Source organism: Danio aesculapii, chromosome 18 (assembly GCF_903798145.1).
Source record: "Danio aesculapii chromosome 18, fDanAes4.1, whole genome shotgun sequence".
Classification (NCBI taxonomy): domain Eukaryota; kingdom Metazoa; phylum Chordata; class Actinopteri; order Cypriniformes; family Danionidae; genus Danio; species Danio aesculapii.
This window is the reverse complement of record NC_079452.1, coordinates 41,759,825-41,775,165: the sequence shown is the minus strand read 5'-3', so window position 1 is coordinate 41,775,165 and position 15,341 is coordinate 41,759,825. Positions and strand designations below refer to the sequence as shown.

The 15,341-nt window shown below is 37.0% G+C and overlaps 1 protein-coding gene across 1 annotated transcript; it reads left to right on the top strand.

Annotated features, from left to right (window-relative positions):
- The first annotated feature begins 7,251 nt into the window (after window positions 1-7,251).
- On the top strand, window positions 7,252-14,956 carry mterf2 (mitochondrial transcription termination factor 2). The gene is made up of 2 exons (XM_056478987.1): window positions 7,252-7,309; window positions 11,703-14,956. Exon 2 carries the CDS (start codon window positions 11,777-11,779, stop codon window positions 12,905-12,907), a length of 1,131 nt encoding a protein of 376 aa, XP_056334962.1. The 5' UTR covers window positions 7,252-7,309; window positions 11,703-11,776; the 3' UTR covers window positions 12,908-14,956.
- The last annotated feature ends 385 nt before the right edge of the window (window positions 14,957-15,341 follow it).

The following is a 15,341-nucleotide window of genomic DNA, read 5'->3' as shown; positions in this document are numbered from 1 at the left end:
CCCATGAAATACGACTCTTGCCTTTTGGCAAAATGCATAATGACAGTTAGGGAGGTTGACAGCCCATTTTGACAAGTGAAAGCAGACATGGCCCAATCCAAAAAACCCTGCCTGTTAAACTGGTCTACATTGCTGTATGATTCATGGTTCGGGACTTCGTTATGAATCACTGACATATATCAAAAGAAAAACAAACAGTATACTAGAGTAAAGTAGAGATTAGTGGTTTCAATCACGCAAAGGGAGTCTAATTTTTTTTCCTTTGGAAAACAAGCAGTGTTTATTTAGTGGTAACCATCAACACCTCTTTAAATGTTTTACTGTCTGTTATTATGCTTAAGTTACTATAACACGTTCGGTTAAACATCAAAATGAGTTCACCTATTTTATGCATTTCTGAATGCAATCAAGGAGTTATTATGAAAAGGAAAACCCATTAACAAAGCACTGGATCATATCTTTCCATTGAGAATGCACCTGTGTTGTAGTAGAAGCATAAATATGAATTCAAGCTTTCAAACAACCTCAACCGTCCCATTGTAACTCAAATCCTTTTAATACCTATTAACAAACATACTTTGGCTGTCAGCCCAACCACAGTGAAAATGCTTTGGTCATATCTGGCATGTACATAAACAAAACTGTTTTGCTAATCTGCGAATCCACACTGGACCACCAGTGCAGCTTTACATGACATAACCGTGTCCATCAAATCCTCTCTCTAGGCACCGTCAGCTTTCTTCTCACTTACGCAGCCAGCTGTTAGGCTAGGATATTCAATTCAGCAGCACATTCAACACATTAATGGAATCTGAAGAGAAATTACAGCAGGAAATGTACTACACGTCCCTAGTCGGGAGAAGAATGAAAATCTTTTACGGATGTGTTTTGCACATCTGTTGTTTATCATTACCAAGATCTCTGTCACGGGAGAGATGATGTTTCTAGCAGTTCAGTGGTGCTAAATGCTTCGTTACAGATGAAAGTATTGGCTGCGTGTAGAGCAGAGGTGTTTTTACACAATGTAATACACAAAAAATGCAGAATGAATCAAACAGCATACGGTTAAAGAACACATTCATGCATATATCAAAAACTTCACCCTCATGCTGTTCCAAACCTGTATGACTTTGGAACAAAAAAATAAGATAGTCACACATGCAGGTTTGGAAAGACCTAATGATTTTTTTTATTATGAACTATTCCTTTAAGCTTTGATACAGGCTTTATGGTGTGTTTGTTTTTTTACACACCATTTGCTTCGTGTGTACTCAAGATTTGACAGGGAAAGAAACCAGCTGGTCTTGTCTTTCGTTATACAAGTTAAATGTCACGTATGCCAGACAGTAGCTGTTTTACATTATCCTCATGCCCAAGTTCATCACCCAGAAGACACTCTCATGCCATCCATTTTAGCATTTGCAAGAAGAAGAATTGTCCAATGACTTTGCAATACCCATTTGAGTATCCGATACAATTCAGTCTCAATCTGTTCTCCTTCAGCTTGGTTGATGATTGCAAAGATGAAGGTGAAACTGTACTTAAAAATGGAAAGTTCACCAAACTTTGGCATTGTTTACCTTCTCTCATGTTGTCGCAAACCTGTATTTTGAAGAATGTGGGTTTAAAATGATTGTATAGAAGGAAAAAAAATTCTGATTTATCCAAAAATATAGAGTTCCATAGAAAACGAGAAAGGTTTGAAGCAATATGTCGATGAGTAAATGATGCACAATATAAGGGCGGCCATATCTGTATCAGTCCATGAATCAAAAACATTATGCTTCCTGGTGGTTTTCCTTGCTTTATTTGTGTTTTAAAATTAAATCAGTTGTCAACTGTATTTAATTGTCTTATTTTTGTAATAGCCTCAGAAAATGCATACCAAGTATTAAGCAGCTACTGATAAGCTTTATTGGCCATAATTTCCAAATCAGTGGGTCTCCAGAAAATGACCACTGAATTTTCATTTTTAGGTAGACTATTCCGTTACATTGGATAGTTACCTCACAGTTACATTTTCTATGCACCTTTTGCACAAGATTTGGTAAAAGATCAATTGACCTCAAACCCAGCAAGCATTTTTTGTTTTTAAAAGATGTCTAATAGAGATCTAAACATAGTCGTCTTGGCTAATACAAGGCTAAATTTGGGCCATCAGTGAAAATCTAATAGAGGTATAAGAATAGGCCAAAACTAGACTAGTCATCAAATAAACAGAAATGAATGTCTACACAAATAAAGTCAAATCTGTCTACTTGACAACTAGTCTAGTTTTGGACAATTCTTAGAGGTCTATTAGATTTTCACTGAAAGCCCAAGTTTAGCCTTGTTTTAGCCAAGCTGTCTACATTTAGATGTCTATTATTATTGAATACAAAATTGTTTGCTGGTATGCTCATACTGATGCATTGGATTTAAGTGATTTTCCTTCTGCTTCAGATAGTTCGAGACCTTTTCCTTGAGCAGACGTAGTACTTTTCTTGGCTTTCCTTTTTAAAGCCACCACAACACCAATCAGAGAAAGCAGTACTAGGACTCCAATCCCTACACAAACGGCATATATTGTTAGATTAGTCTCAGGTTCAGGCTGAGCTGTAGGAAGTGGCTGACTATTGCTGCCAGTCTTCAAAATTCGTGTTTCTTGTTCGTTCTTTCCACCTATAAACTTTACGTTGGTGACCTGCCTAAAGAGACACACGTCCATGTATTCTTCCTCCATTATCAATGACTGGAGTTCTTCCTCTTCCTCACCCTCCTCCTCCTCCTCCTCCTCATCATCATCTTCTTCTTCGTCGTCAACACCAACATCATCATTGAGGTAACCAGTATCATCTACATCAACCTCATCATGATAATCAGTGTCCAGCAGCACCAGACACCAGTACGTCCCACTGTCTTCCTCTTTGGGATCAGTAAAGACGAGAGAGGAATCTACCTTTGAGAACATCACCCTGTCCTTTAGATCCCCAGGAGGGGTTATAGTAGGATCTCCCGAGTCCAATAGTAGGATGTCATTCTCGCCGAATTTTTGATACCACTGAACGCTGGCGGACGCAACTTTATCCATAACTGCTGGCAAATTCATGAAGTCACACTGAAGGAGCACCTTCTTATTTTTGGCAGAAAGTGTAAGATTAGTTAATTCAAGTAAAGGGCAAACATTCACAATGTACTCCTCAACAAGGAAGGTTGAAAAGCATTTGTAGCTCCCAGAATGTTCTTCAGCAAGTGAGTGAATGTTGAGAGAATATTCTTCTGAGTTCATGCTAGTCGACACGTAGATCTGATTCATGGCGGTGCCTTTAAAATACACTGGTGTTGATGAGTTAACTCGTCCAGTAGGAGTTATCCAGTGTTTCTCTCTAAGACGGTCAGCTGAACATCTAAGAATAATGTCTTCTCCCACAGAACGATAGACAGTCCTGGTCTCAGGTTCTTCTGGAAGTCCTATGCTCTGGAAGCTCTTGCATTGCTGGCCCTCCATGACCACACAGAAGAAATAAGGTCTGTCTTTAATGAATGCGTCTGAAACGTGCAAAGATACACCTTCATCATTCACCTGAATGAGGCTTTTAAACTCCTTTTGTAATGGCTCCAGAGAAATACTAGTGTCTATGAACAAAGATGCATTGTGTATATCTCTGTACCATTTTATTGTTGCATTTTTTCTAGAATCCAGATTGCATACCAGATCCGCACCAGTTCTTGGGGTCAGAGTAATTTCTTGTGAGGCCATCTCCTTGTTGCACACATAGAGAGCGTGTTTTTGATAATTATCCACAGATTTACCACTCCAGCATTCTCTAATGTAAATGCCTGAATCTGAGAATTGAAGATTTGTGATCATCAGTCCGAGCAATCCTTCGATGTCGTTGGAGATTTTGATCCGACCTTTAAAAGCATTAGAAACTAAGGAACTGGAGGCTTGACCCAGTAACTCCTTTCCCTTAGAAGTCAGTTTGTACACAGCAATGTCATCTCCAAAGCAAAAACCCATCTCCAGTTCCTCACCGAGTGCTTTAAATATCGGATCTGGGTTTTCTTCAGCGAGAGTACTCGCCAACAGAAGAGAAAGAAGGATCACAGCGTTCCTGGTTGGGATCATCTTGCTCTCCTTTGTCCATCCGTCAGACTGATTACTGCCTGTTGCCTTTCACATACTCAGAAATTTGAGTAACCTGTTTCTGGAGTTTGGCAATAAGTTCCACCCACTTGTGATGTTGTCCTTCATAGGTGAAGGGATTTTTCAGGTGCAGTTTTTCTTGCTTTGCTTTCCTCATGCCAGTATACTCCCTTATAACCCAGAGCACATGGTTATCATTTATCTTTCCATTTAAGGTGCTTCTTTTAATCTTGTGTCGAATGTTTTATCTCATAAATCAAATGGAATTTTCAAACATTAGGCAATGTACATTCGCTCTATTGTACACACTCTCTCTTTAGGTTATATCTTGTGTGTGTGTATCTTGTGTGTGTATTTGAGTAACCACAATGTTAATGAAGCATAGCTGAGAAAATATTAAATAAGCCTCTTATGTTCATTAAGGCTGGATTTATTTGAACACAAAGTGCAATTAAGAATAAATTAAATACAGTTTTGTTGTGTTTAAATATAAAGCAATTCAATCTGCTAGTTAATTTCTAGATAAAAGTGAAATAAGGAAGTGACTCTTTTTTTTGCAGAGAGTCACAGCTTCAGTCAACCATTTCAGCAATGCTCTGCTGAAACCTGAATGTTTGCATACAGGGCAAAACATTTGCAAGAGTCTGCACTCTTGTACTAACAATAACATACTACATTGCAATTTAATATATGTATTGCAAAAAGCCTAATTTTATTACATGTTTAATAACATGTAATAAACAATATTACAATAGTTATACATATAATTGTAATAATTCAGAATTGTATATTAATAATCCACTCTACAGGTCTCATTAACCATACCATCAAAATTATTATCCCTCCTGTGAATTTTGTATTCTTTTTCAAATTTCCCCACCTAATGTTTAACAAACCAAGGAATTTTTCACAGTATTTCCTAAAAAATTAAAAACAAAAATTTTTAAAGCATATATTAAGGTCAATATTACTAGCTCCCTTAAGCAATATTTTATTCCAATAGTCTATAGAACAAACCATCGTTATACAAGGACTTGGCTAATTTCCCTAACTTGCCTAGTTAACCTAATTAAGTCTTTAAAAGGCACCTCTGATGAAAATCATCTTTTGTAAGCTGTTTGGAGAGAACTGTGTGTAGTGTGTCCACAGTCATCTTGGAGTGATATAAAGACAATAAGTCTCTTTTTTAAAATTTCCTGACGTTAAAATAGGATCCAAATCTTTTCCATTTTGAGGCGCACCGCAATATGATGTAGGAGTGCAGTTTCCCCACCCACTGAATTGATTGACAGCCCAGTATTAACATGTCTCTGCAGTAACACGTACAATCATATCCACAACACAGTATTGGTGTGCAAAGCAACTTGGAATAAAAGATCTGTTCAGCTCACTGGGATCATCAATCATCATCAGATGTGATCAAGAATGAGTTTCTAAAACGTGTTCTAAAAGAATGAGTTCTAAAAGAATGATTCTAAAACGTTTTAAAAACATATTTGTAATGAATTACAGTGATTTTACCATCTTTATCATCACAGCCGCATATCAGTACAATTGTAAAAGAAGACGCTTCAATCCCAGTTTGTAGACGTTAAATCAGGTTAATTTTGTACATTAACATAACGGATATCCATACAGCAGTGGATATTAACATCTATCCTGTCACATTTACCATGCAAAAACAGTGCAAAGGTAAATGTACGCACTGTGTGTGTGTGTGCGTGAACTTTGTAACAGTTGTGTGACTCATCGTTGCAACTCCACAACAAATACATCAAATAATCATTGGGAAAGTTCTTACTGTAGTATTTCTCACCAACGTTACGTGAGATCTGCTTCATTCATGTCTGTCACTGTGCTGTTTATCTGATGCAGCCGAGGCGGAGATTGAGGCACACTCTGAGAGCCACATGGGAACAGTGTGTGGGGAGAGCTAGCATTAAAGGCACAGGCCACAAAAACAGCTACATGGTGTTCAGAGCAGAAAATTCCAACATTCTGAAAGGTCTAATAAATAATCTGATGGGTGTTTTGAGCTGAAACTTTACAGACTCATTTTGGAGACACAAAATACTCATCTTAAATCTTGAAAAAAGGGTAAAATAGGTGCCCTTTAAGCTGAATACTAGTATCTTTCAAAATAACTAGTAAAATATTAGTAAAATATTATAAAAAAGATTATGTACTGCCATCATGGCAAAGGCAAAAAGAAATTAGTTATTAACAATTAATTAGTAACTCTCGATTGTGGGGGAAACCGGAGCACCTAGAAGAAACCCACACGAATATGGGGAGAACATGCAAACTCCACACAGAAATGCCAACTGACCCAGCCAGGACTTGAACCAGCGACTTTCTTGCTGTGAGGCGACAGGGCTAACTACTGAGCCATCTTGTCGCCCCTCATTCTATTGCTATCATCCTATCATTTAAATTTGTCTGTGGCGACCTCTGATAAATCAGCAAATATGCCGAAGAAAAATTAATGACTGTAACCAGTATTTCCCCAAAATGAGATGCTTTTTAATATGATAAAGTTTCTGAGATGTCTAGAAGATTTCAACACCCTTTATTAAAAAAAAAATAAAAACTTAGTTTTCAAACAAAGAACAATAGTTGTTTTAAGCTGTGTCTTGTACAGGTAGCTTATAGTCATTGGGGGCTGATCTGTGAAGGCAGATCTCCGTGTGAGTCTCCAGATTGTGGAGTCCTCGAGGGTGGGCTGAGCGAACAGTTTGAGGAGGCAGGAATGATCCAGCATTGTGATTAAACTCCAACTGTGACTCACTCTCCACTACCCTTCAAACTAATTGCTCTCTGTGCTCATTATAGTAACCACAGCCATTTTAAGCTACTTCGTGTGTTTTCATGTGGCTTTAAAACACAGTCCCCATATAGTTTCAGTCAAAAATAGCTAGCAGAATGTTAGCTCCTTGCCAGGAATAGTTTGGATGCCATTCATACATGTTCATATTGTAATGCCAGTGTTGACTGTTTTAAGTTGTATCTTGTTTCCTTCTGCATATTTCCTTCTTAAAATGTGTAAATCTGAAAAGTTTCATCCTGTACGGAGGATGGCGCTGTTTTACTCGGACTGTATGACCGTCACTATCATCAGAACAAGACGGCGTTATGTGTACACACACTGTGCTGTTATGTGACCGCTGTAACTGCTGAGGACAGGTATTGATCAGTTTGTCTTATTAATATGTTGCAGTTATGATATTATTGCTGACAAATAAATGTAAGCAGCTGCTTAAAACGTGCTGTTCCTTACGTCTTCTGTTTCGTAAGAGAACACACTCCATTCATAGTCTCTTCAGGTTTACTTACTGTATATTATATTTTAGAAGTGTGAATGTGTGTGTGAGAGAAAGAAAAAAGACAAAGAGACTCTAGATTGAAAAAATTATATTGCATCCAAAATTGCATAGTACACTATAGGTCATTTGATTTATTCTTTTTAAAACATTTTATTTTTATTTTATGTCAACAATCATTACAATATCAAGTAAACATCATGCATGAAGAACCTTTCCTGCTGTAAATAAGTAATTTTTATTAGTAATATCTATTGCTAATCACTTAATTTGGAGGGACATTCTAAAACGCTTAACATGGCTTAATGTACCTAAACATCAACCAGAGAAACCCACATTTCTGTCAAACTTTACTTGTAATTAACCCTAACTACTGTAAAAAGAATGAGTCTCAATTCTATAGTTAAAGAGAAACACGTCACGCTAAGTGTTTTCTCCCCAATTGAAGTCTATTATAAGGGAAGAGCTTAACGTGGCTTAAAGTACCTTAACAACAAGCGGCGGAAATCGAATATCTATCCATTTTTACTGATGACAAACGCTTTCTGATGTCAAAAGAATGAGCTGTGATTTTAGTGAGTGAAAATGTTCACGTTATGCATTTTAAGTCCATTATAAAAGGAAAAACCTTAACATACCTCAACAAGTGGTGCACACTAAATTCTATCAAGTTTTACTTGTAATTAACACCAACTACTAGCTAAAGATCAAGTCCTGATTCAGTGGATGAAGTGAACAATGTCACGTTAAGCATTTTTTCCCCATTTAAGTACATTATAAGAGCTTAATGTGGTTCAACTTTACAGCATTTGGAGACAATTAAATTTCTGTAAAAATATACTCATAAACACTTTCTGCTGTTAAAAGAACAAGCTTTTATTTTAGTGTATCAAGTGAACAATATCACTTTAAGCATTCTCCCCATAGAAGTCCATTATAAGGAAACAGCTTAATGTGGCTAAACGTATCTTAACACTGACTAGGGAAACACAAATTTCTGTCCAACTTTACTTGTGATTAACACAATTACTGTCAAAAGAATGTGCATGACATACCCACAACAACATAGGGGAAAACACTTATATTGTTCACTTTAGCTGTGAAAACGGGGCTCATTATTTTGCTAGTAGTTAGTGCTAATCACATGTAAAATTTGATATAAATTTGATTTCCCGCGCTTGTTGTTAAGGTACATTAAGCCACGTTAAGCTTTTTTCTTATAATAGACTTCAATTGGGGAGAAAGCGCTTAACGTGATGTTTTTCACTGCCTACTATGGAATTGGGACTTTTTCTTTTTACAGTAGTTAGTGTTAATTACAAGTAAAGTTTGATAGAAATGTGGTTAATGTCTCCGGTTAATGTTTAGGTATAGTAAGTCATGTTAAGCGTTTTAAAATGTCCCTCCAAATTAAGTGATTAGCAATGGATATTACTAATAAAAATTACTTATTTACAGCAGGAATGGTTCTTCATGCTTGATTTTTACTTGATGTTGTAATGATTGTTGGCATAAAATAAAAATAAAATGTTTTAAAAACAATAAATCAAATGACCTATAGTGTACTATGCATTTTATGGCATCTACTCGTTCATTTTGCAGTAGTTGGGGTTAGTTACAAGTAAAATTTGACAGAAATTTGGGTTCCTCTGGTTGATATTTAGGTACATTAAGCCACATTAAGCTTTTTTCACGTCAAGCGTTTTAGAATGTCCCAATTTGGACAACTTTAAACTAAAAGCGATTTTTCTCAAGATTCTTTTTCTCTAAAGATTTTAAAATAGTGTGTAAATTTGCCAAATATTTTCCTATCCTAAAACAAAAAAGTGACAATAAATTAATTTGTTTGGTTAAATAATATAGCAATGATTTGCTGAACAAAATTGTGGACCCCTTAGTGCAAGATGAGTAGGCATGGGCTGGTATGAGTTTCTGATGGTATGATAACCTTGGATAAAAATATCATGGTTTCACTGTGTCATGGTGTTGTGATTACACTAATTGCTTTAAAATAAGTTCTTCTTAAAAGTTCTGGATAAAAAAAACTTCTCCCTATTGAACAAAACACATTTTATTTTAGGAAACATTTATAATATTTTGGAACAGTAAACATGATGTCAGGCTAAATAATTAAAATAAATTATCAACTTCTGTTCTCTTCATTAGTTTCAAAAACACAGATTTCTTTACAACACATTGAAAAACCCGTAACATATAGCGGTTTTAAAACCATGACTTTTCCAAACTGCGGTAATCCTTGAAACCTGTTATCATCCTACGCCTAAAGATGAGTCTTTGATATCTTGTTTTCCCAGAAGCGATGTACTATAAAATTTCTGTTTCCACCCTAAAACTAGAAATACACCAGCATATAGATTGCCTCAATAGTCCAAAAACATTTTTGAAAGATTTTATTGTCTTTCATGCCTGAAAGACCCAAAACAGAGCACGAGGGTTAATAGTGTCATCTCTCAAATGTCATTCAAGAACTATTGGGACGTTCTGAGCCCTTAAGGCATCTAGTGTTTTTCTTTTCAATCTCAAGAAAAAATATGTCATGATCTCATTATAAAGAAACAGTCTAACTGCACCTTTTCATTTTCTGTTTGGGTACATTAGTATTGTTGCGTGACTTCCCAGTTTTCTCCAAAGCTAATATCTGGTTAGGAAATTAGTTTAGAGGTGTTGGTGTGAAATAGCATCTGACATTTGTCTAGACTAGTAGATATCTAATGTTTCTTCATCCTGTGGGAAGACATTAAGTGTCTAAATACTCATTTTGCACTGTGAAAAATGCCTATAAATTAGCAGTTTTTTGTATTTTGTGATGTATGTTTTAATTGAAAAATGTTCTCTACATTTATTTAATGCTTTTGAATTGCATTTTGGGACCTTGATCTTTCTTCCAACAACTTTTTACCTTTAAAAAGTTAGAAAAAGTTACTTTTATTAACATTTTTAATAGTGTAAAGTGTCTGGGTTTTTGTTGTGTATTACGGTACAAAAACCTTGAAAAAACTGCCAGTACATTGTCCGTTATTTTACAGACATTTACTCACCGGCCACTTTGTTAGGTACACCTGTGCAATTGCTCCTTAACGAAAATTTCTAATCAGCCAGTCACATTGCAGCAACTCAATGCATTTAGGCATGTAGACATGGCCAAGACAATCTACTGCAGTTCAAACCGTGCATCAGAATGGGAAAGGAAGGTGATTTAAGTGACTTTGAACGTGGCATGGTTGTTGGTGCCAGACGGGCTGGTCTGAGTATTTCAGAAACTGCTGATCTACTGCGATTTTCACGCACAACCATCTCTAGGGTTTACAGAGAATGGTCCAAAAAAGAGAAAATATTCAGTGAGCGGCAGTTCTGTGGGCGCAAATACCTAATTGATGTCAGAGTCCATTTCTGCTGCCACATACGCATGGTAGGGTCAGAATTTAACGTCAAAAACATGAAAGCATGAATCCATCCTGCCTTGTATCAACAGTTAAGGCTGCTGGTGTTGGTGTAATGGTGTGGGGTATTTTCTTGGTAGTACCACCAACTGAGCATCATGTCAACGCCACAGCCTATAGAGTAGTGTTGCTGACCATGTCCATCCCTTTATGACCATACTGTACCATACTGTACCATACTCCCAGCAGGATAACGCACCATGTCATAAAGCGCAAATCATCTCAGACTGGTTTCCTGAACATGCCAAGGAGTTCACTGTACTCAAATGGCCTCCACAGTCACCATATCTCAATCCAATAGAGCACCTTTGGGATGTGGTGGAACGGGAGATTTGCATCATGGATGTGCCAACAAATCTGCAGCAATTGTGTGAAGCTATCACTTCAATATGGACCGAAATCTCTGAGGAATATTTCCAGTACCTTGTTGAATTTATGCCATAAAGAATTAAGGCAGTTGGATGAAGGCAAAAGGGGGTCGCTACTAGTAAGGTGTACCTAATAAAGTGGCCGGTGAATGTATGTCTCTATATTATTTCAAACTACTAAAATGTCAATAAAAGTCACTTTGTTAAACTCTAGAGTTGATCAAGATCCCATAATGCAACTCACACCCATAAATAAACTAAATACAGAAACTTAATTAACAGATATTTAATACAGTGTGGTCAATAAACTCAAATGTTTACACATGATATTAGCTTTTCATGAGTATGTGTATGAGGAAGTGTTCCATTAAAAATAGCATAGGAATTGATGTGTATTTAAAATTTTAATGTACATGTGTTTTTCCAGTTGTTTCAGGCACATGCACACAATGCACAGGATTTCCCAACAGCCCTACCCACAAACCTGTAGGTTGTGCAAACATGCTGCGATTAGTCACGACATCACTGTGTCTGTACTGCCAACGGGCTCAAGTAACACCTTTACTTCTCCAGAGGACGTGCTCCTCAGTTACTCAAGAAGAAAACCCTTTGGCCATAGATGCCTTGTACAACTTGTCCGTAGACATCAGTAAAGTCCGCAAGCTGAAAGGTTGGGTTTTGCGACAGAAGCCGGTTTATGTAAATGAAACCGTCGCACTACTTAGGGACATTGGAGCAAATGAGACTGTAATCGCCCGTGTTTTGGAGCTCCATCCTGAAGCCATCCTCTGCAAACCCGAGCAAATGGAGTTGCAGAAGCAGCTCTGGATGTCAGTGTGCGCCAACAAGAAAGATCTAGTTGGAATCGTTGAAAAATTCCCAGCCTCGTTTTTCACTTCATCCTCAAATCACGACAACCAGAAAGCCAACATTGAGTATTTCCAGACGTTGCATCTCAACAAGCGCATCATTAGCAAACTCATGGCTAGCGCTCTTCAGAGCTTCAGCAGACCCGTGAAGCAGAACCAGGAGATGATCCAGACTCTTCAGAAGACCTTTTTGGACTTGGGTGGAAACGAGGACAATATGAAAGTCTGGTTGCAGAAGCTTCTCACTCAAAATCCCTATGTGCTTCTAAAGCCCTCAGATGCCTTGCATGATAACTTGACGTTCCTGCATAACAGAGGCTTCACCAGCAGTGAACTTCTCCATCTGCTTTCCAAACTGAGGGGCTTTGTTACTGAGCTAAACCCTGAAAGCATGAGGCTTACGCTCGGCTACTCTCAGGAGATGTTCAGATGCACTGAAGATGAGCTCAGGCGGATTGTTCTTCAGTGTCCAGCCTTGTTATACTACTCCGTGCCTATATTAGCTGATCGCTTCAAAGGACTTCTATGCGCTGGAGTGAGTGTGGAGCAGATCATGGAGACTCCTACAGTGCTGGAGCTGACAACGCAGATAGTTCAGTTTCGCATTCTGAAACTGCGCTCTTATGGCTATGATGTACATTCAGGGAGCCTGGATGTCCTCAATGGCACCAAGAAGGACTTTGAGATGAGCTACGGGAAGCTGCGTCTTAGACGAGAAAGGCCAATTTTTAATCCAGTAGCTCCCCTTCGAACTGAAGAGTAAGCATGGAAATCTGTGCTTTAAGTAATTCAGACAGTACTTCTTGCTGTTTCAAGTTTATGTCTCACAGTTTTCCCAGGGTAGATTTTAACCATGTTAGCCATTTAGCAAAGAAACTAGAATCACCAGGCTGACAGAAGTCCCACCCATCACTCGAATTTGCATCCATTGTGAAGTGAATTTGACTGAATGAAGCAAGTAAATGAAGCAAGGAAACTCAAAATGTTCTCACGTCTATTTGCATGCAAATAGTGCAATTTCTTCACGCAAGTCGCGTCTGGTGTAAACACCCCATGAGAGTAAATTTGTCAAAATAATCCATTCATCCTGTCCAGCAGAGGGCAATGTAATTTTGTCATGAAATACTGTAAAAAATGCTGGGTTCCACACAGTTGCTTCATGTTGTTGATTAAGTTAACCATTTTTAAAATTTCAAGTGGATTGAACGTAGAACAATTACAATTTTAAGTTATTTTTTGAGTGCACTACGCACCTGCACACATATGGTCCAGTTGTCCACCATTTTAATTTTGGTTATTAAGTACTAAACGCAAGGTGCACATGATTTCATGTTTACACTATTTTGTGTTTTTTTTTTTGTTTACGTGAAACTATAACAGTATTTAAAAAAAAAAAAACTTTTTTGAAGTTAAAAGATTATTTGTATAAAATGTGCCCTTAAAAATTGCAGCTTTTACTTTCCGTTAGTTTGATATCTTATAATAATAAGATAAAATCTCACAATACAATTTTTCAGCCTGATCTGACTGTGAACATAACTATTTTACATTTTGTCAGATTAGTGGCTAATTCGTACAAACTCATACAAGTTAGATTCGTACGATTTTTAAAAGGAGGCGTGGCACCAACCCCACCCCTAAACCCAACCGTTATTAGGGACGAGCAAATCATACTAAATTGAATGAATGAGGTTGTACGAATTCCTACAAATTAACCACTAAATCAAAAAGTTAAGAATTGCCGTGAGACTGTGTTGAATTTTTTATATCATTATTTCAAGTTTTTTATCTAGAAATTGATCATTATAAGATATAAACCGAAAAACAAGCCTTGTTAACGCACAATTATTAAACCCAATTCTAGCTAAAATATCACAACTTTTCCCCCTCAGAATTCAGTGAAATTCATTCATTTTCTTTTTTTGGCTTAGTCCCTTTATTGATTAGGGGTCGCCACTGCGGAATGAACCGGCAACTTATCCAGGATGTCTTTCAAGCCACAACCCAGCACCGGAACACACATACACAATTGCATTCACAATTGCAATTGAGCTTATTCAGTTCACCTATAAGCGCATGTGTTTGGACTGTGGGGGCAACCGGAGACCCCGGAGGAAACCCACGCGAACACAAGGAGAACATGCAAACTCCACACAGAAATGCCAACTGGCAACAGCGCTATCCACTGAGCACCATTTTAACACTATATTCAGACTCCAAATTTAGATCTTGGCATTCTCTCACAGAATCTCAGTTAAGAACAAAACAAATAAGGTTTGTGATATGTAACAGAGTTGTAAGAATTGTTCATGACACTCAATTTTGTATAGAGTTCATATCTCACAACTGAGAGAAAAAAGTCAGGATTGCAAGAAATTCGATCTGTAATATGAAATCTATTGTGAGAAAGTTCAAATAAGGCCAAAGACGGCTAGATTCCACAATTTTGCACAAATAAAATCTCACAATGACTTTAAAAATAAACATATCTTGCAGTTAAGCACAAAAAGTGATTTTGATTAAAAAAGTGTGTTCAGTCGATAACTGATTTTATTTACATTTTATTCTACTGTTAAATTGGACTTTTTTTTAAAGCAGGATTGCGAGATGTAAATTATTTAAAATAAAGTCAGAAGTGTGAGAGGCTTCCAATAGTAACTTGAATATTAACAGCATTTTTCTTTGTTGAATATATTTATTAATCTGCTGAAAACAATAAATGATTGCATGTTTTGTTAATGTTGTAGAAGGTCATTCTTGCGAAATACAACTCATTGTGTTGAAAATATGATATTAAAAAAATTATTTCTTTAACTCCAAACATATATTTGTGCCATTGTGAGTCATCAGTTGTATTGTAAGCAAACATTTTATGTTACCTTTGATATTTCTCATCAAAGTTTCTAATAATGAACAATATCAAACAACTCCGGGAGGTATGCATTATGCAGATAAATATTCAGATCAATGAACGTTTGCCCGCTTGTTGTCGTCAGAATCTCATTTGCAAGCATTTCCCAATATTTTGGCCTCTGGGCAGGGTTTCGAGATAATTTTGTGCTTTTTAATGATTAGACTAAAGCTGTACTGCTATCTATAATGAAGTTATATATTACATATTGCCTCGTGGCATGTACTGTTTACGCAGTGGTGGACTTTATGATTTCTTTAATGGAAACTAAAGCTGCTCTGCATGT